We start from the raw sequence: 21,680 nt of genomic DNA, 5'->3' as shown, positions 1-21,680 counted from the left end.
TTCTCTATGATCTCACTTTAAAATTAAGCTGGAGACAAAAAACGTTTTGTGTTGCTAGGGACACGTTGACAGAAAAAGGAAAACAATTAATTATATAAAGAACAGATCGAGAAGATAAATTTGAGCTTGCTCGGTTAGTTTGAGGAACAGAGAGGATACTTGAACCACCTTTGTCAATGACTTGAATAATTAGTTGACAGTCTAGCTACAAGGCTTGTTTTTCAAAATCGGCTAATGAAATGATGAACATGGAAAAAAATATTTCAAAAAGATACTGCTATATTATATTTACTCTTCGTTAATGTTAAGCTGAAATTTTATATGTAGATCTATAACTATTGACGTAATTAACTGATGACAGAGGTTTTTTTATTGTTCAAGTCAATAGAATTCCTCCGACCCAATGATTAAAGCCTTCTCTCTCTCTCTCTCTCTCTATATATATATATATATTTTTTATTATTATTACAGAGATCCTTCTATTTTTATTTTTAATCGTGACAACATATATTTTCTTACAGCATAAAAAAAATGAATATGTCACAACTGACATGATAAAACTCCCTGTCATGTACTGAGTTGAAACTCGAAAGAATTTCTGGTGTCTTGAACAAATAAATTTTTGTTATTTAAAAGTCGTGACTTGGAGTAGTAGTCTTCTTTTTTTTTTTTTTTTTTAGAGAATAGAAAAAAGCGAAGGGGGAATCACTTCATCATCTGTATTCACACCTCCAAGACTTAAATAGGAGAAGGCAATTAATTAATTAATAACCAGCGCCCCAGTACGTAGCTAGCTATAAATACCACGACTTTCTCCAAACTCTAGTCCAAGCAAACCAAGGCAGAAAACACCTCTAAATCTTTGAAGATCTTTTGTCTGTTCTCAAACCCAAACAATGGTGCTCTCTAAAATTTTTTCCCAGTCCGATGTCTCTATGCACTCCACCTTCGCCTCTCGCTACGTCCGAGAGTCGCTGCCAAGGTATAATACGCAATCATCACCTTCCCCCTCTTTTTTTTTCTCATTTCTACTGCTATATATGTGTGTCTGTGTGTGCCCGCGGGTGGTTGCGAGCTGGAACGTATAGGATGTTGATATATGCTGGCGGTTGATATATTATGATATTTGCAGGTACAAGATGCCGGAGAACTCGATACCGAAGGAGGCAGCGTTCCAGATCATAAACGATGAGCTGATGCTTGACGGGAAACCGAGGCTGAACCTGGCATCTTTCGTGACTACTTGGATGGAGCCTGAATGTGATAAGCTTATTATGGACTCTATCAACAAAAACTATGTTGACATGGACGAGTACCCCGTTACCACCGAGCTTCAGGTCACCCAGCCCTCTCTTTAAAAATTACTTGCATGCTATATGTAGGTGTATTTTTTACGAGCTCTGTACAGATTCCTTTTTAGCATCCGATGCCCAAAGCAAGAATTAGAGAGTTCGTGCTGGTGATGCATAATTTTCCTCTGTTTCCGATGCAGAGATGCTACACCAGTGGACACTTTCCCATGGTTTTGTTCCTGATTTGTTCTCGCTTTTGTTTTGGTTTTCTTAGACCGTGAAGTCAGAAAAGCTGAAATTTGACTTTTCAGCTGAAACTCTTCCCTGTCTTATGGTGCTTTGGTCAATATCATATCAATTAAATTAACGAGCATAAACAGAGGCGGTCAATAGACTGGGAATTCCTGCTTACAGAAGATCTACGCAAACCATGAGCAATAAACGGTCTGCTGGGAGATTTTTCAGCAAACCTTGTCTATCTATACCATATCATTTTCAAACAATTTTTTTTGAACACCGATCACACAGTTTCTTGACGTGCTTATTACTAAATCGTGGGGTTGGACAAATCAAAATGTGTTTAAATAATAGAATTTATATGACTGACACAAAATCACTTGATATTTATGTGCAGAATCGCTGTGTGAACATGATAGCACACCTTTTCAATGCTCCCTTAGGGGAGTCTGAGGCTGCTGTCGGGGTTGGCACCGTAGGATCATCAGAGGCGATCATGCTGGCTGGCCTTGCATTCAAGAGAAAGTGGCAGAACAAGCGCAAGGCCGAAGGGAAACCCTGTGACAAGCCTAACATTGTCACTGGTGCCAATGTTCAGGTATGACCCATGAATCAACCCTCACATCATTTTTCCCTCGTTTCTTTTCTTTTTTTTTAATAAAAACCATGTTTTCTTCTTTTTATAATAATATAAAAGGCAGCAGTATAAACACCAGAGACAGATTAAAAAAAGAAGTCAGAAGATCGAATCTTTTTTGTGATAAAGAGGAGGCTTGGGCACCTCCAAGACCAGGGCTCGTTATATTAGGCTGGGCTATAGCGTGTCACTGCCACCAGGCAATAGAAACATGAAAATAGCAGTCTATCAGTCAGTCCATACTCCATATCATTTGGGCATCAAAACGTTTCCAATAAAATGCAATTCCATATTATGCTGTCGTAGATTAATCAAGGTTTATGTATTTATTTCTCTATCTATGTATGTATGTAGGTATGCTGGGAGAAATTTGCAAGGTACTTTGAGGTAGAACTGAAGGAAGTGAAGCTGACCGAGGACTACTATGTGATGGACCCAGCCAAAGCCGTGGAAATGGTGGATGAGAACACAATCTGTGTTGCAGCCATCTTGGGTTCTACACTCAATGGAGAATTTGAAGATGTCAAGCTTTTGAATGATCTTTTGCTTGAAAAGAACAAAATCACTGGGTACTTATCAGTACTAGATCACAATCCTAAACAGAGCTCATTAATTAGCTTGAATTACCTTATATATATATAAACAGTGCACATCCTTTATATGCATAGAGTAAAATTGCTGTAATTTAATTTTTTAATCCTTTGCTTGGCAGATGGGATACCCCAATTCATGTTGATGCAGCTAGTGGTGGATTTATTGCACCATTCCTGTGGCCAGAGCTTGAATGGGATTTCAGACTTCCATTAGTGAAGAGCATTAATGTCAGCGGCCACAAGTATGGCCTTGTCTATGCTGGAGTCGGGTGGGTTATTTGGAGGAGCAAGGAAGACTTGCCAGAGGAACTTATCTTCCACATAAACTACCTTGGATCCGATCAACCCACTTTTACTCTTAACTTCTCAAAAGGTGATTGCAGTTTATTCGAATATATAAGGCACAGGAACTTTCTTACACCTTAATTAACATGGAGTTCTATCGCTTTTCGATTTCAGGTTCTAGTCAAATCATTGCTCAGTACTACCAACTAATCCGCCTGGGCTATGAGGTGAGAAAGCCAATAGGATAATGTAATCCCATCTCTTCTAATAAGTTATTTTTCAACAAAAGAAAAACTAAAAATTTTCTGTGTCGTCATCAGGGTTACCGAAATGTGATGGATAACTGCCATGATAATGCTATGGTGCTAAAAGAAGGACTGGAGAAAACAGGGCGCTTTAAGATTGTGTCGAAGGACATTGGGGTGCCTCTCGTGGCCTTTTCACTCAAGGACAAAAACCGGGGACACGACGAGTTTGAAATAGCAGAAACGCTACGTCGTTTTGGCTGGATTGTGCCAGCCTACACCATGCCAGCAGACGCGAAGCACATTACAGTTCTTCGTGTTGTTATCAGAGAAGATTTCTCCCGCACCCTTGCTGAGCGACTTGTGCTTGACATAACGAAGGTTATGCATGAACTTGATGCCCTCCCTGCGAAATCCTCATCTAAAATGTCTATCAATGGTGAAGAGAATGGAAAGATTAGTGGCTCTCTAGCAGGAAAGAATGGCACTGTGGTCAAGAAAACAGCCATGGAAACGCAAAGGGAAATCACTGCTTACTGGAAAAACTTTGTCATGGCCAAGAAGTCCGACAAAAATAAAATATGTTAGATCTGACTGGCTACTGCGTAGCTACAAATTACAATTTTCACTGAGAAGGATCCCTTTTTAAATTTCTCATGCTTTATTTAACTGACATGATAAAATTGTTTGGTCTAAATATTTAGTCCTGTTTCTAGCCCTTCATTTTTCCACGGAGGGAGTTTGTAAACCTTTACGGCTACTCTTTACCTGCAGTATTCTACTATTGCTTAAGTGCTTTAGTATTTGATCCGTCGATTCACTTCAATTTGATTGCCGACTTTATATTTTTATTACAAAATTGAGATGGGTCACTTCCAAGTAGTGCTACTTGGGTTGCTTGCTTTTTTGTTTTTCTTTGTTTGGACTATTTTGTGTGCGCTTTTCTTGGCTGAATAGAGGGCTTCGTTCGAAAAGTGAAATCGATTTATATTTGAGCACAATACATTGGTTCTCATTAATTAAAAAAGGGAGTGATTAAGGCCAAGCACTATAAGCACAAAAGCCTACACAGAGCTCTATCTAGCTCAGGAAAACAGCGCAAAAAAAGAAGAAATACAGATCAAGCCCGGCCTCGTAAAATTAAACCCAGGGAAAACCAAGGAGATTGGAGAGATCTGACAGAGCGTCACTTCCACGAAAAAACATTTGTACGGGCATGTTACCCTGTGGTTCTTGATATATATATATATATATATATATAAACTTCATTGCATACGTATGCCACACGCAATTTTGGAATATAGAAAGCACGGAGGAGCATATCATGGAACTCTCAATCATGTTAAATTTAATGATAATTCCCGAGCCTCAATTCTTCCGTTCACACTATTTTGTATCTAACCCGCCAATGGAGTTGCATCATCTGTGAAAGGAGGAGAAAATGCTTGGATGAGAAAGAGAGAAAGAAAGGGTATTGTAATTGTGGAAAGATATCTTCTGTGTCAACAATAGAGGCTACTGTTTCTCAGTGGAAGTGAATCAAATCATTACATTTTGAAAACAATATTCAGGCACAAAACCGCATCCTTCCTCCACGCCTCCACAACCACCGCACTATCAAAAGATCAGGAACTTGCAGTGCCTATATATATGGGCTACATACTCGGTAATGTATGTAGCAATTAGAGTGAAGTTGCCTTATTCAAGAACAGAAACAATGAGGAGCAACATGAGAGCCTGGGTTGTGGTTATGTTAGCTTGTTTGGTAGCTTCAAATGTTTTCATATGTGATGTTAGTGCGGCAGGAGAGTGTGGGAAGACACCAATTAGGTCAGCAGCGGCTAGCTTGAGCCCATGCTTGAGCGCGGCAGGCAATGCAAGGGCCGCCGTGCCACCGACTTGCTGCTCCAAAGTTGGTTCCCTTATCAAGACTGCCCCGAAATGTCTCTGTGCTGTATTGCTGTCGCCTCTGGCAAAGCAAGCTGGAATTAAGCCAGGAATTGCCATCACCATTCCAAAGCGTTGCAACATTGGAAACAGACCAGCTGGAAAGAAGTGTGGAAGTAAGTGACAGTATTTACAATTTGTTTCGAATTGATTTTTATTATTATTATTATTATCATCATCAAAATCACTCTTTCCCCCTACGCGTCTTGCCCTCCTCATGTTTCGAAATTGGTAGATTAACACTAAAATCAATAAAGCATTTCTCTCCTTGTCTCTCAATTTTTTTCTCGTTTTGATTCTAGGAGAGAGCCTAATGGTCATGGACTTTCATCAACATGTCAAGTAACTTTAGCTGTGAAGTAGCTAACACTAGTTAATTTTGAACTCATTTTAGTAATTTTCTTACAAAGAAGAGGTTAAATCTGAAGTTTCTGGAAAGAGAATACTATCAACTCAGTTACAAGTTAGATCAGAGACTCATTTTAATTTTTGCGCCTTATGAATCACTACTGCCTGATTCATATCAGCAAAATGGGAGTGTCATTAGTAAAATTGGCATGAAACGAGCGTGCGTTTAAGAGGACGCTACCGGAAGTTCTTGAGAAGAAATTGCATTATGCAGCAGCAGGATCACTGGAAAGCCCAGATATCCAAACCATTTGCTCTTGATAAAAACAACGGCTAATCTTGCTATCGTCTCTTTGCAGGGTACACGCTCCCATGATGGAAGTCCAGAAAATAGACAGGAGGGAAGTAGCAAAGCCCGCGTGAGAAGAGCTGAGATTGAGTTAATAAGAGCTGCCATTTTAGGGTCATGTTCTTCTGTATAATCATTGACCCAGTAGAATCAAAGGCGGCGGCGGCGGCGGTTGTTTAACATGCCGTCTGTATCTTCTTATGTATTCTTCAGCTTTTGCAGTTGAAGTTTGTCTTTATATATTGCTTACAGAATCTGCTATCCTTTCGTTTCTTGGTTCGTTTTTTTCCATTTACTCTCCCCCTTTCCTTCTTATGTTGAAAAATACCAATAGTTTTTATATGGAAAGACTCAATCGAGGATCTCTGCTATGTCAGGGATGGATCGAGGATTTACATGAGATTAATATATGGTAGTCTCTTGAAATCTGGTCTTCATGAGCATCAAACTTGGAAAAATATATACTTTTTATATAATATTCTCCTACAGCTAGTTTCAATCCTAGCCCTACCTTTCGGGTTTACGTGATACCATGAGCATCCGATTATCATTTTTCAGTTAGTTTGATATTTACTTATAAAAATAATTAAAGTAAAATTTTATAAAATATAAAAAATAAAATTAAAATCGGTTTTCAACTGATTGGTTTCAGTTCAGTTATTTTATATTAAAAATAAAAAACTATATTGTTTTGGGGTATTTTTTTTTTAATTTCTGATAGTATTGGTTTCGGTTCGGTTTTTCAATTTGATTTGGTTTATTTTTAACTAAACTGGTTTGATTCAGTTCGAGATTTTTTAATTTCAGGCTTGTGAAATCAAAATCAAACCAACCAAACCAAATATTTTTAAAAATATTATAATCAATTTAATCAAATTTTTTTTATGATTTAATTTTTTTTAATTATTTTCTCAATTTTACCAACCCCTACTTCAAGCCATATGTTCTAGCCCAACTTAGAGAGAGATGTAATGAACTGTTCGATTTCATCACGCTATTATTTATCCCGTTATATTATACACTCAGTTCAATTCCATAATGGGCTACCAAGCATTGCCCCAATATATAGTAACAAAACAAAAACAACCAGAGGGCCCTTTTATGAAAACAAAAGAGAAAAAGTGAAATATAGCTGTCAATGGGCCTAACGCCCAATTACTTTCATGGGGTCTATGACCACTCCCAGCATCAAGCCCAGCCCACTATCTCTCTTCATCTGTTAATATCTGCTCGTCACTTTTAGATTTTTTGGCGCACACCACCATAAAAAATAAAAGTGTCATTCACACGCCAAGTGAACTTACACTGGTGATCTTCTCGTGCTGTCTTTTTTTTAGTTGTAGTAGGATATTACCTGACCAGTTTCTGATATAGAATGTTTTTTTTTATTACATGATATATTTTATGAATAAGAAAAATTATATGTGAAAAATGTTGTTATAAGATAATGCAAAAAATGATATATTATGTAGTGGAGTGACGACAGGAGTGGTGGTAATGGTGGAGTTATGTTACAACAAAAGTGGTGATTGCAATTAAGATTATTAAATGATATCCGGTATGAATTAATATCTAAACTTTGTTTTGATATAATTTTATAAGCTAAGAATGTTCTATAACAAATTAAAAAATAATTATAAAAATGTTACATTAATTATTTCTTTTATAAAATATTACAAGAACAACAAATACTCTCTTAAACTCATTTTAATCGGCACTTAAGAGGCTATCTACACCTGCATGTTATAAAAATTAATGTTGTCGTGGTCGGAAATTCCATCTCTGCGGTTTGATCAAGACGTCAATCATCAAATACACAAAGTTTCAAATCAAGTCAGGCCCCACAGAAGGGCGTGGCCCCACACTTCTCATCCTCAAAATCCTTACGCCGGCCCCCACCAGAACGCCAAAGAAATGGACCCACTAGCAAAAAAAGCCCAACAGTAAATAAATAAATAAATAGAGTGGTGGAGGGAACTGATTTGACCCACAATTGGTGAAGGATGTGTGAAAAAAGTTCCACAAAGGGAAAACGGTTGGCAACAACAAGCACCGGAGGGGAGAAGGGGGGGAAAAGGAAAAAAGAAAAAGAAAAAAGAGAAAACTAATAGAAAAGGATGGAAAGCTGAAATTTGAATTGTGTGTCTCTGAGCAGGGGTTCTTGTTCTCTCTCTCTCTCTCTCCACCGCAGAGACATTTACATGCACCAAACAATAGCAAAATGATAACCTTCGCCATAATTCGGTTCTGGCCCCCCCACCATGATTAACCCTTACACGTATACAAACACCAGGAAATAATACGAAAGAGCGACCCCATTTCCCATATCCCAAGAAACAATGGCTTTTCTCTTGCTTGCCGTTGACTGAATGCTGCTTCTAAATTCATACTACCATAATTCTTACTCTTTTTCTACAAGCACTACGTCAATAAATAGCACCAATTTGCATCATTCTGGTGTATATGGCTCGCCAGGACACCAGGTCACCACTGCCCCGTATGAAATGATCGTGTGTCAAAATAACTATACAGAGACAAAAATACGGGCTTGTTTTGAGCTTCACTCCATGGCTTATTACAAAAGCATTGGTGGTGCAGGCCTCTCTTCCCTAGGTTGGGATCTACAAAGCCTCGGAGTTCTCAGAGCGGACATGTCTTTAGGTACGTACGATGTCTGATTCTGCTTTTCTTTTTTTTCCGTTAATTATTTGTTCCTTTATACTACAGTTTTTGTCCACAACGCTTATCTTGGGTAATTTAAACCCTACTCATGATGTGAATAACGTGTTTATGTCACTGCCATGGAAACAAGAGCTTTACCATTTTTCTCTTCTCCAGAGTCTGATTTTTCAACCGGGTACTTAGAAGATGCTCTGCTTGAATTTAACGAGCCATCCAAACGAAGACGCTTGCTGTTGTTCGCTACCGATCATGATGATCAATCCGAAAAATCAAATCACCTTCCAGAGGTAATTTATTTCACAATTTGAATTTAAATATAATGTATAATTAGCTATATAGGGGTTTCAATCTAATAATATCCTGCGCTCTTTAAGATATAAGGTTCGTAATGGTTTAATATTATATAATGAGTGGTTTTTAATGTTTTGCGTACGAGCAGAGCAACTGGAATGAAGAAAACTTTGACGACTGGGAATTAATGTCAGAGAATTTTAGTTGCATGAGCCACATTACTGGTTTTCGTGGACCTTCAGGTATGATTTTCAGCTGCTTGTAATTTGTTCTTAAATAATGTTACATGGATGAATAACGTTTATCCTTATTAAATATTATGGGAGCCGGATATAATTTGTTTCTCTTGATTAATTAATATAGTTGTAGATGAGCTCGTGAGCACGTCAGTGAGCAACACTAGTGACGAAGCAAATGTTATCTCTGAGATAACAACACCAGGAGAGAAAATATCAGCCCCGGAAACTCTTGATTATTCATCATCATCTTCTTACAAAGACTTGGCTGCCACAAACTCCTTTTTTGAAAAAGAAAACTTCCCTCATTCTGCCGGTATCTCTCTCTCTCTCTCTCTCACACCCAGATAACCTTTTCTTCTTCTTTTTTTTTTTTCCTTTTGTATATTAATTATGTACTGTCGGTTTCCATTTCTTGGGTTTTAGGGTTAGCTGGGTATCCCCGGGGTTATTTTTTTTGTTTCCTTTTAAGAGAATTATGGTTGAATTATAAGGCTATTGTTAACATTATGGTTAGTTTCTTATTATTATTAGTGTTTTGTGCTTTAGATGATCGTGAGAATAAGAGAAGGAAGAGGGTGGCAACAAGGGTGGTGTATCCATTTGCACTAGTGAAACCAGGTGGGGTAGAAGGGGACATGACCATAAACGATATCAATGAGAGGATCTTGATGCCACCGACAAGGCCGGTAAGACATCCGGTAGGGGATTTTGCGTGTAGGCCATGTGTATCTGCTGATGGCCCAGGTCTTTCTGGCAAAGCTGTAGTAGCCCTTACAAGAATTCACACGCAAGGGAGAGGCACAATCACTATTATTAGAACGAAAGGTTAAAGAGGAGAAGTACTAGTCCTGCTGCTTATTTTCTGTGCTTAGGTCATGCGTTGTCTGTTTGAATTGTATAGAAAATGATATGCTTGTAAAATGGTTTTCTTTTACAGAGTTATGGTCACTATTTTCTGTATATTGGCAGGATGGCTATGCTAGTGCTCAAAAGTTGCTGAACGCAACAACGATACAACATTTTTATGGTCTGAACTCAAATGGAAGAGTGTAAGGGAAAAAAGGAAAAAAGTGAAAGGAAGAACGGAAAAGAAATAAGAGAGAGAAAAGTAAAAGCCATGTCCATTATCCAAAACCAAGAGTGGCTATCTTATCTGACAAAGACACTCGAGCAATGCGTTCTGCTATTCTATTTGGCATGGTCTGCTACTACTGCAAAGGTCCTAGCGACGAAACAATGGCAGCTCGGTGCTATCATGCATCACCTCTAATATTACTTAAATCTACGATTCTTAACAAATAACTTAGGATTAATTAGCTTTCTTAACCAATCCATATTTCCTTGCAAATCATCATGAGTTCATCTCTCAATTTATGATGTAGCGTTTATTTTGGCTTCTGTTAGGTTCTGAATTCTACAAAACCTACCTTCTATAACGCATGCATGCTTTGAAGTTCATAATACAAACGATCAATAGGACAATGAGATTCAAATATAGGCTGATCGGCAGATTATTATACTGATACTCAAAACATCAACATTGGAGAAATCACGATGGGTGGAAAAGGGGGCCGGTATGATTGAGAATTAAGTAACGGTTCCTTACCTAATGTGTATATTACATTTTCTTCAGCAATCGGAATAACATCTGATCTTTTGACTTTATGATAGGAAAGAAATAATTGGACTGGTTAAATATTATTCCCAAATCTGAGTGCCTCTTGTATTATATATATATTAGTCTATTATTCAAGTTTAATATCAACTCTTTCTTTATAAAACATGGTCCAAGACATATCAGATCATCGATGGCCTCTCTTCTGTAAAAATATATTAAAGAACAATGTAATCAATATCTCATGCTATCAAGTACTTATCCACACCCATATTCTTTATATTTTAGCTAGATTTTAGCTAAAAAATCTTTTTGTAGTGGATACAGATTTCTAAGCCAGACTTGGGAAGATAGGTCAGTAGTAGCTTATAAAATTCATATAGGGCTTCAATCATTCGTCAAGTATGATTTGTGGTAGTTAGATAAATTCTTCATGTGCTATTATATCTTATTTCTACCTAGGTCAACACCTACCACATTCAAAAAAGTAACGAAGGCCAATACAACAGGCAACATCTGGAACCCTTTCAATGACCTAACTGTCCCATTTATCTCTCGTCACAATTTGTAACCTAGATCACCACCCTTAAATCCCTTTGACCTCCGAATATCAGAATTTGTAGCAGCATTAGAGCGGTGATGACTTGAGGCAGACGGAACACGACTAGCTGGGGACACTTCACAGCTAGCTGGAAGGCAAAATTCCCACCTCAGTGGTTGGAATTTAGTGGGGTGTGACAAAGAGTGATGTCGATTAGGGTTTTGTCTCTTTATCGCAACAATGATCTCTATTGGTTGGGTGAAGAAGCTTGACTTTTATAGGCATGTTTGTTTTCATTGCAAAAAGACCTGATTAAGGTAGACCCCTGTTAGATTTATGCCCATCATGCCTGCTAATTAACTGTCTGCTTAGTTTAAATTTCAAACTTTTTATTTGTTCTGTCTGAATGCTATGCTCGTCCAATGAAATTACAATCTTTCTAGTAATCTATAAGGTGTCAAATATTCAAGCAAGAAGGGATATTTTGGCTTTCGAATTGTAGATATCTTGCGTGACACATGGAAAGGGAGCAAGTACCATATTTTCTTGTGACTTGTGATAAAGTAAAATGTGAATTTCATCAGGAAAACTGGTTTATAGTGTCAATAAATCTGTTATAATTAAATTGAAATGTTATTCATTTTTAATCCACTACTGCAGTCATGAGAGGAAAAGGAAATCTTCTTGTAATTTTCTTAATCCTTAAGATGAAGATATTTTGGATCATACTAAAATTGTATCCTTTTCCAACATGTCTTTCAGACAATTCGTTCATAATTGAGTCTATACATTTATGAGTTTTTCTGTTCACCACTCCGAACTAAGCATTTGAGAATAATTTTCTTGTAAACTGGTTTAAAAGAAAGTTGTTCAAAGCATGTAGCCTTGTTCTTTATTTTTTTCTCTCTTTATAATTTAACTTGTCGAAAGGAGAGGTGGAAAAACAAAAGAAGAAAAACCTAGGTATACGTGAGAATATTTTCCACTTTCTCCTTTTCCAAATCCCAAACGAAGAGGATTTGATTCTTTTATGATTTTGTTATTGCAATTGGGATTCACCCATGAAAAATCTCTCAGGAAACAATAATAATATATGTTAATCAATCTCCTCATTTTACTTTGTCGATCGATGATGTCAAAAAGGCCTGCCATGATGACAGATCAGTCTTGGAGTAAATGTAAGAAGGCCGATACGTGCTAGCTTGGGTCCTAAGCATGTAACAGCCTCTCCCATGAGCACAGGGGGCCACTTGGTGGTTTTCTACTTAAGCCCAAACACTTAAGGGTAAGAAGCCCAGTACTCGGGATATGTTTCGAGACCATAGATCCTCGTTCGATCGTTTGTCCAAGGCTGAAAGAAATTGAAGGGTTTCCGGTCTCTGCATTACAACAGTCCCCGAAACTCTTCTCTGCGTCTCACGTTGTTATCCTAATCCGAGGACGGGTATCTCTCGAAACCTCTTACTGCTTCTTATTATGTTTTCTATCTTGTTTTAGTTAGGTGAACTGGATTGTGTTTGCCCGCTGAGAAAATGTATGAAATGCTAAACAGCTTAATTATTCGCACCACAAAAACTATCTATGATTCAATCAAAATTGGATTCGAGGGTTAATTTAGAAACCCAAAGCTTGAAAAAGTTGTTTCGCTACAGTAGCTCAGGTTTCTCACCATTACAATCTAGGGTGACATCGTAGAGATGTCTCCTTTATATATTTATCTGAGGGTGTTAGTCCACTTGGCAGTGGTAATGGTGCTCCGAGCTTGGTTTATTGTCTAGTCGGAAAGAGATTGAATTAAATGATTCGAACATAAATTAAACAAGATACTGAACACAAATTAGTCATTACTCATTCATGTAATATGATTCGATCGGAATTAAATGTTACACGTAATTGATCCAGATTCAACCCGTCATCCCTAAACTTCGAATTTCCAATTCAGCTCGCGTGCACACACACTCGTGATTTGGGACTTGATTTCTTCTCTTTATTTCACCCTAGAGAGTCTAGTTTGGGCATGTGATGGAGAATGGCGAATCTGATTAAGCACCATTTGGATTCCACCAGAATCAAAGATGACGGCAAAATAACTTTCTAGATAATTTTCACTTTTCCGCTTTAGTTTGTTCACCAATCGCTGCTTCCCACGTGGAAACCAAAATGACTGCATGGGTTTTCAATGCTCCCGCCGGAAACAGGGTCTGCTTCTAAAGTTCTAAGCTGCAATCAATGCAACAAGTCGGGAAAGAAAAATGCAAATTGCAAATTATTGTCATCAGTGAAAAACAATCAACGTTACAGGGGATAAAATGTTTGAACAGGGTTCCCTGTCCAGAGCATTCCTCGTTGAAAAACAGGACACCAAGTTCATAAGAACCTCATTGGTCCTCGAGCAAACAAGTTCAGCAAAAACTTAACTAACATCTATCTGTGACCCCCAAAACCTCCCAATTGTTCTTCATTTCCAAGCACCTCCATTCCCGGGATCGGAGAAACGAGTGAGATTGCTTTCCTTCTATAACTCCCACGATAGACCCATTATTAACTAATCAACTCACTTTGAAGACTCATTGATCATTATACCTAGCTAGTAGCTAGAAATCGAAAAACAAAATTCAAAAAAGGCCTACAGCAACCAAGTTAAAGAAACGCCTCTCGCAAAAATCGAAGAAGTAACGAGAGCAAGATGGCATCAAGAAGAAACAGCCCTTGTTGCTGATGAATGGAAGAGGCTCTACTTTCCAAAACAGAGTCCAAAGAAAGAGGACATTTTCCTTAATGAATCCTTCAGAACTTGGCCTCGTTTAGGGATCCAACGAGGCGCCAGACGTAACGGTGGAGTTGGAGCAGGCATGTCGAGTGGCATTATCAAATGGTGACCTCGTTCTTGTTTTTTTGTTTTGTGTGTGTGTGTGTGTGTGTGTTGGCGGCTGCTGCTAATGGCAATTGATGGTTCGACGCAGCAGATGGACAATTGTTGGGGAGCTAGGAGATGGCCGACATAAGCTATATATATAAATTAAACCGCGTGCCTAACGTGTAAGAAGCCGTGTGTAGCATTTGAGATTAATATAAGAGACTCGTTCTAAAAAAGTGAGAAGGAGATGCCCACCCACTTTTAAAACTCGCTCGCTCTTTTAGCATGGATGTCGCTCAAGGCAGACCCCCCGGTCTCCTGTTACTCTTGTCTTCCGAGTCTCTCCTGGTTTTGAACGCGTCCCTGTTTCTGCACACGCTTTGGCATAGAAGGTGAGTCCGCCAGAAGCCATAACTTAATACAAGTCTCCGCTTCTTGACCTGTGACTTTTCTTTTTCCTTTTACAAATTATGAACAGCTTGTGGAACCCTTCTGCGTCAGCAATTTGCTTGGCATTAATAACGTGCTTTGTGTGCCTAATATCATTATCAGTTATGGGTGTTTTGAGATTATGGTTAGGTTGGTTTTTAAAGTGTTTTAATATAGAAAAATATTAAAATATTTTTTTATATTAATCCATTAAAATGTTTTGAAATATTAAAAAATATTAATTTAAAATAAAAAAATATAATTTTTTTATAAATACTAAACAGGACGTTAACTTTGATTGGACTCATTACGTGACTTGTGTTTTTTTATTTTGTCGACCTGCGTTTTTTTCTTTCGTTCCTTTTCCTTTTGTTTTTTTAATGCTTAAACGTCATTTTCCTAATTAAAAACAAGGTAATGACTTCTGGGAGTAAGAAATAATTACGACTGGATCCTTGAAACGTTGTCCAAAATTAGTATAATCCCTTGAACCTCGGAGGAGTCGTACAAAATCAAAAACCATTTTTAAACTCGAATTAAATGCAAGAAAATTGGATTTCAATTTTTATATCTGTAGTCTCGGGTTTTAAAATATATAAATATAGTGATTGATGGTCTTGAAATATATACGAGTGAACTTGTAAAGTGGTTGAAATTAATGCTGTCAATTCCGTATGGTTGAAGTTTTATTTTTTTTAATTACAACAATACATTTTGGCATGTTGTTTTTGGATTTAAAAAAAACAGAACGGGACAATAAAAATAAAACTAGTGGAGGATTGGATCCAATTAAATATGCACAGATCATGTATAAAAAAAGTGTTGTGGGGTCAATCAAACGAGTCATTAGTCTACCTCTTAGCCAGTAAACTCTTTTGTCGTCTCACCAAGCCACTTGCTCGAGTTGGAAATGCGAGCCCAGGAATTGACTTCCTATAAGCTGGGTCATGCCACTATCTAACTTTGAGGGTGTCTGTTTACGCGGTAGTTTTTAGTTTTAAAATAAATTATATAAATAATATATTTAGTTAATGTTGAAATTAATTTATTATTTGTGGAATTCAATTATATTTATGTTTTAAACACAAGTTCGTGTGGAAAACAGCTTCAAGCTGCTTCTGCCCTTCTCCTACGATCCTAATAACGAAGAGTTTCACTCTCCATTATTTACGACTAGATTGGATCTAATCCAAATTTAAATATATTAGATAGGTTTGATTTGGAAATTTTTTTTTAATTTTAATTATATTTTATTTAAAAAATTAGTTTTTGATATTATTCAGATCATTATGTAAATTACATAAAATAACATTTATAAAATTTGATACAATCTTAATTTTGTTCAGAATAATATTTTATTTTATATTATTACATGCTCAGGAAACCATAAAAACTGCAATCCTTGTCGAATGTATTTTATACTTGTTGAAATTGTAAATAGTTTAATGAAATAATAAAAAATATTTTATATAAAATATTATTTATTTTATAATGTAATAGTCCTAGCTAAATCTATAATATTTAAATTAAAAACTATCAATGTTAATATATATCTTTTTAATTATTTTATAACTCAATTTAAAAAAGTATTTTTAACCAAATATATTAAATTATTTTTTATTTAATTTTAATTTCAACTATAATTTTAATAAAATATATATTTTAACCCATCTAAAATTACTTTTTATAAAATAATTATTTTGAATTCTGTTATCAAAGAAACTCCCGTAAAACTAATCACATTTTCAAACGGAATGAAGACAGCAGGGCTCCAGCACTGCGAGCATGAAAAAGCGTGATAACGGGCCATGTTATCACCCATTAAATTTTATTTTTTAATGGACACAAATGCGTGTGAAAATTGAAACCACTTATTTAAATCCATCCCCTCTTTCCTGGGTGAGAATTGACCGCCTTGTCAGTTCTGGCGGCGCCACATGTTCATCGCAAAATTTAGCGGAACAACAAGGTAGTTGAGAATTGAGATTGTTTTAAGGTTGTTTTTAAAATTATTTTTTATTTAAAAATATATTAAAATTATTTTTTTATAAAATTATTTTTAATATTAATACATTAAAATAATTTAAAACAAATAAAAAAAATAATTAAAAAAAACACTTTTAAAAAATACAAAAAATAAAAAGCTCTTAAGAGTTTGTTTGCCATTATTACCAAAATTTTTTATTTTTATTTTTTAAAATTTTTTTGAATTATTTTAATATATTAATATCAAGTTATAAGTCAAACCCAAATACAGGGTTTGGCAGATGGCGTCAACCCAATGTGTAAGCTTGGCAGTACAAGAGGCACATGCATCATCTAGTCCGGCAAGAGCTGTTATGTCCAATGGTTTGTGCATTGCTAAGCCAACATGGTAGGCCTAATGTGTGTTTTTTCCTAAAAGTGCCAAGCCCGGAGTCTCTTGCCATCGCATTCCGGGCATAGTCAGATTTATAACACTCACGGATTAAAATATAATACATGAATCTAATGCCATTAATTTTATAGATTTTTATATAAAATTTTGAAAAATTTATTTCTCAATAAACAGGCTTAATTAAATAAGTTTTCCACCATCACCATTAGACATATTAAAATCTTTCATGACCTGACATGTATTTTTTTTAACTGAATTAAATAAATAGAATACAACTTAAAATATTACAAAAATAAAATTTACAATCTGTCATCTTCACAAAAAACAAGATTTATGAGTTATAAATACAATAAATAACCTTTAAACAATATATATATATATTAATAGCATCTTTCTAGAATATCATCATACCACTTATTATATGCAGGTGGAACGTTTGCTTGGTACTCATTGCTCTGCAGGAATATGAATATTGGCATCCTTTCCTCCAAACAAGTACAGACAAACTCAAGTTTCTCGCACTCTTTCTTGCATGAAGGCACTGGGAATAAAAGTAGGCTTGGATTTTTTTTTGAAAGAAGCATAGTAGCCAGAAGGGCACTACTTTTCATTGCCATGTTAGGCACATGCATGCTGATTGGGGATGGTATACTTACACCTACAATCTCAGGTTTTTCTTCTTTTTTTTTTCCTTTTCTTTTCTCTTTACATGGAGTAGTATTTTTCATGGATTGCTTATTTAAACTCTTAAATCTCTTGACAGTGTTGTCGGCTATGGAGGGTATAAGAGCACCTTTTCCCTCTGTCAGCAAATGTAAGTATTAATGATGAATGTTATAACTTGCAAGTTGCAGTTACCGTGAGAATCTTATTCAGCTACCCCTAAGTATGAAGATGCCACTGCACAGTTCTTGTCAAGACGTTCCATGTCCATAGAACATTTTAGTTGTCACCTTCAATGCTTTTGAGATTGCATTTTTGGCAATTAATAGATATTGATTATATAGAATTGTTTACTACTTAGTGTGTTGCATAATATTTGTGAGCAATAAAGTGGATTGGGACAAGTTCAATCATGGAGTTGAGCTCAACCCTGTTTATGGGCTGTGAGATTAGTCCATACACAACTTGCATATAGATTGAATGATGGCACAAACTTCTTGTAAATTTAAGAAAACTAAATACTTTAAGGTTGATTGAACAAGTAAATGAAGATAAAAACAATAACTCAAAAATACAAGGCCAAAGGAAACTTCTAGAAGTCATTTTAGATGGAAATATATTTTCAAATATTCTTGTTGCTTTGCCAAATTATGCTTGAATGCAGGATAATGAAAGTCACAATTTGAGTTATCGAGTGTTATATCTGTCTCTCCATCTCAAATGAAAATTCTCTCTTTTTACAATTTAATTTTTTATCATGTTGCAGCTTCAGTGGAAGCACATTATGCAGTAGTTCTAGTTCTTTTTCTGCTACAAAAGTTTGGCACTTCTAGAGTGAGTTTTATGTTTTCCCCAATAATGGGTGCATGGACCTTGTGTACTCCGTTAGTAGGGATTTATAGCATCATTCAGCATTATCCTAGCATATTCAGGGCTTTGTCTCCTCACTACATATTCCACTTCTTTTGGAGAAACGGAAAGGAAGGATGGCTGTTGCTTGGTGGGACTGTTCTCTGTATCACAGGTGGAGCTTTTTCCTGTTCTTAAATTAAAAGATTGAATATTTTTTTCTGCTCTATTGATTGAACTTTATGCTGTTCAGAACTTGAATGTTTTCAAATAATCCTAATTATCTGAGTTTAGATATGACAGCCAGGTTTCTTTCCAGAAACTCGTTGCTTAAAATATTAGAAAAAATTCACTTGATTTTGGTGAAGAAATTACTATTAGCTTGTTTTTGTTTCATTGGGTGTCTAGACTTGCTCACGCCCTGTAACAGTTTGAAAATGCTGATAAGAGTTTCAGAGTGAGTTTCCTACTTCCTTTCCACATATCAAAACTGAAACGTGCATACTTTTTTTGGGTTTTCCACCATAAAGGTTCTGAAGCACTTTTTGCTGATCTTGGTCATTTTAACAGAAGTTCAATTCAGGTAAACATCCATATCACTTTTTCAGCCCTTTTCTATTTTTTTTATCAATAGCCTATTCCACATTGTTGTCCAACCAGATCGCCTTTTTGCTTACAATATATCCATCTCTTGTTCTGACGTACGCGGGGCAAACTGCGTACCTTATCAAGAACCCAAATGATCATGATGATGGATTTTACAAGTTTATACCTCCAGCGATGTACTGGCCAATCTTTATCATAGCCACGCTAGCTGCTGTTGTTGCAAGCCAGTCACTGATATCAGCCACCTTCTCGGTCATCAAGCAATCAGTTGTACTGGATTATTTTCCTCGTGTTAAGGTGGTGCATACATGTTCTAACAAAGAAGGTGAAGTCTACTCCGCAGAAGTCAGTTACATCCTCATGATTCTTTGTGTTGCAGTGATACTTATTTTTGGAGATGGAAAAGATATCGGGAATGCTTTTGGTATGTTAAATCAGTAAACTCAGCTTTCTTTTGATCACATTTTCAACAACCACCAATTGCTGTCATTTTGTAGATCTGGTTTCTTTTCACATCACCTAAGCAGCTGTTGTTATAAGTTTTACTACAGCATATCCGAGTGTGCAATGGCTGATTAGAGGCAATTACAATTCTCACATGTTTGTTTATTATTAGGTTTAGTGATGATATCATCTATCATAGTGTTATAATACTGCTAATTTTTCTTTCAGATCAAAATTTAATATATAAATTTCATGGAATAAAATGTTGCCATTTTTTTAAAACAAAATGCTAAAATGTAGGTGTATTTCCAAATTCTTCAATCTAATTCAAAGGAAACACAATTGGATAACGCCTTTCTCCAAGTTGGCTCTTACTGTCGTAAAGCTGTGTGTTGTATGAGGTTGTTGGGGTCATTATGTGGTTCTTCATTTTGGCTTAGACACCCTCATACTTTCTATTTTGGGGAAACAACCTATTAATTTATTATGCATGCTTGCAGGTGTTGTTGTTAGTCTAGTAATGCTCATCACCACAATATTACTGACGTTAGTTATGATCATGATATGGAGAACTCCACCATGGCTAGTTGCAGTTTACTTCACATTTTTTACAATGGAAGGGGTTTATTCCAGTGCGGTTTTGAGTAAAATACCTGAGGGTGGATGGATTCCTTTTGCCATATCTTTTATCCTTGCTTTCATTATGTTTGGCTGGTTTTATGGAAGGCAGAAGAAGATAGAGTATGAGCTGACTCACAAGATAGACTTGGGAAGACTTGGATTGCTATTATCCGAGCCAGGTATCCAGAGGGTTCCAGGATTGTGCTTCTTTTACAGCAATATTCAAGATGGCCTGACTCCTATCCCTGGACATTATATTAAAAACATGAAATCACTACACAAAGTCACTATTTTCACAACACTTCGATATTTGTTGGTGCCTAAGGTTGCTGCACATGAGAGGATCGTTGTCAACAAACTTGGCCTCGAAGGAATTTATGGATGCGTGATTCCCTAAATCTCGAAGGAGATGACATTGTAAGTCAAGTTACTGATGGCTTGCAGGTGTATCTACAGAACTGCTCTAGCTGTTTAACATCTGAACATCACGAGGTACAGGAAGAGATTTCTGCTTTTGAAGAAGCAAAGCGGGCCGGAGTGGTTCACATTCGAGGGAAGACGAGGTTTTATATAGGCAAGAACTGTAGTTGGTTTGAGAGAAGCATGCTTGCATTTTATGAATTCATGCACAGTAACTGCAGGTCTGCACTGCCAGCCCTTGGGGTGCCGCCACCGCACCGAATCGAAGTTGGAATGCTTTATGAAGCCTGAACAGATAATTAATTATTACTTTCAGGTTTATTTTTTTTATTAGAGCAATACACACACACACACAGCAATATACGAGGAAAATCATTGGAAGTGCATCATGGTTTTTTTAGCCGAGAAAAGCCCAATATAGCTCATGTTAATGCTCTGTTTTTGTAAGCCGTCTGAAAATCGAATGAATAAATAGAAATCGAGAGATTTTCGGATAAAATTCTCAGTTTCATTTGTCGACAAAACGTGTCGGACTTTGAATGATCAACGAGGTTGCTTACAACGTCAGCAATGTTACATCTATGCCACTTCATCCAAATCTAATGATCTAACATACATCGGCGTTATGCCATGCCAGTATTCTTAGACTTTACTTTTACTAATGATATGATCATCTATCTCTAGGCGGTCAATAAACCACACGGTTGAATTTTACTTGAAATTGAGTGCTGGAATAAAAGCTCTCAAGTGGCTTCTTGGCGAATTCTGAAATCAGAGATGGCTTTACAGGATTTTGGAAGCGATGAAACAATTCTTCGTGAGGATTTGTCACCGTAAGTCCTCATTTTTATTGTGCCAGTTTCCCTAAAAGTTTTCTCATTATTGTTTGGGGCTTGAAGAGGATCGAAGTCCAGTTTTACGTGGATTGTTTTTTAAAAAATGACTGTACTGTTGTTTTCTCATAAGCTTTACATTCGTCTTCTTTTTGCAAAGATTGGTTGACAGATTGTTGTATTTTGGCATCCTCTATAACAAGGCATCTAGCAAAGGAACTAGTATATCTGCTGTGTTAAAAGAAATCTCAGCAGCTTTATTAAACTTGGTATACTAATT

The 21,680-nt window shown here is 36.4% G+C and overlaps 3 protein-coding genes and 1 pseudogene across 3 annotated transcripts; all 4 read left to right on the top strand.

The window, feature by feature from the left end:
• The first annotated feature begins 812 nt into the window (after positions 1-812).
• Positions 813-4,099, top strand: LOC118054778 (glutamate decarboxylase 4). The gene is made up of 7 exons (XM_035066470.2): positions 813-982; positions 1,133-1,337; positions 1,927-2,127; positions 2,521-2,735; positions 2,879-3,132; positions 3,219-3,271; positions 3,365-4,099. The coding sequence occupies exons 1-7, from the start codon at positions 897-899 to the stop codon at positions 3,875-3,877; spliced, it is 1,527 nt and encodes a 508-aa protein (XP_034922361.1). The 5' UTR covers positions 813-896; the 3' UTR covers positions 3,878-4,099.
• Positions 4,100-4,943: 844 nt separating this feature from the next.
• Positions 4,944-6,206, top strand: LOC118054783 (non-specific lipid transfer protein GPI-anchored 15). The gene is made up of 2 exons (XM_035066485.2): positions 4,944-5,352; positions 5,944-6,206. The coding sequence occupies exons 1-2, from the start codon at positions 4,959-4,961 to the stop codon at positions 5,958-5,960; spliced, it is 411 nt and encodes a 136-aa protein (XP_034922376.1). The 5' UTR covers positions 4,944-4,958; the 3' UTR covers positions 5,961-6,206.
• A 1,855-nt stretch (positions 6,207-8,061) lies between these two features.
• Positions 8,062-10,116, top strand: LOC118054768 (uncharacterized). The gene is made up of 5 exons (XM_035066457.2): positions 8,062-8,594; positions 8,772-8,902; positions 9,055-9,148; positions 9,270-9,458; positions 9,692-10,116. Exons 1-5 carry the CDS (start codon positions 8,303-8,305, stop codon positions 9,973-9,975), a joined length of 990 nt encoding a protein of 329 aa, XP_034922348.1. The 5' UTR covers positions 8,062-8,302; the 3' UTR covers positions 9,976-10,116.
• A 6,738-nt stretch (positions 10,117-16,854) lies between these two features.
• LOC118053874 (probable potassium transporter 17) lies at positions 16,855-20,953 on the top strand (annotated as a pseudogene).
• Positions 20,954-21,680: the final 727 nt, after the last annotated feature.

Source organism: Populus alba, chromosome 8, assembly GCF_005239225.2.
Source record: "Populus alba chromosome 8, ASM523922v2, whole genome shotgun sequence".
NCBI classification, from domain to species: Eukaryota; Viridiplantae; Streptophyta; class Magnoliopsida; order Malpighiales; family Salicaceae; genus Populus; species Populus alba.
This window is presented reverse-complemented; position numbering and strand designations above follow the sequence as displayed.

What these genes read in the sequence shown, in the direction of transcription:
- LOC118054778 (XM_035066470.2), top strand. Translation starts at nt 897, where the DNA reads ATGGTGCTCTCTAAAATTTTTTCCCAGTCCGATGTCTCTATGCACTCC. An exon ending in TACTCTTAACTTCTCAAAAG is followed by an intron (nt 3,133 to 3,218) that starts GTGATTGCAGTT and finishes TTTCGATTTCAG; the next exon opens with GTTCTAGTCAAATCATTGCT. An exon ending in TAATCCGCCTGGGCTATGAG is followed by an intron (nt 3,272 to 3,364) that starts GTGAGAAAGCCA and finishes TGTCGTCATCAG; the next exon opens with GGTTACCGAAATGTGATGGA.
- LOC118054783 (XM_035066485.2), top strand. Translation starts at nt 4,959, where the DNA reads ATGTATGTAGCAATTAGAGTGAAGTTGCCTTATTCAAGAACAGAAACA.
- LOC118054768 (XM_035066457.2), top strand. Translation starts at nt 8,303, where the DNA reads ATGCTGCTTCTAAATTCATACTACCATAATTCTTACTCTTTTTCTACA. An exon ending in CAGAGCGGACATGTCTTTAG is followed by an intron (nt 8,595 to 8,771) that starts GTACGTACGATG and finishes TCTCTTCTCCAG; the next exon opens with AGTCTGATTTTTCAACCGGG. An exon ending in AATCAAATCACCTTCCAGAG is followed by an intron (nt 8,903 to 9,054) that starts GTAATTTATTTC and finishes GCGTACGAGCAG; the next exon opens with AGCAACTGGAATGAAGAAAA.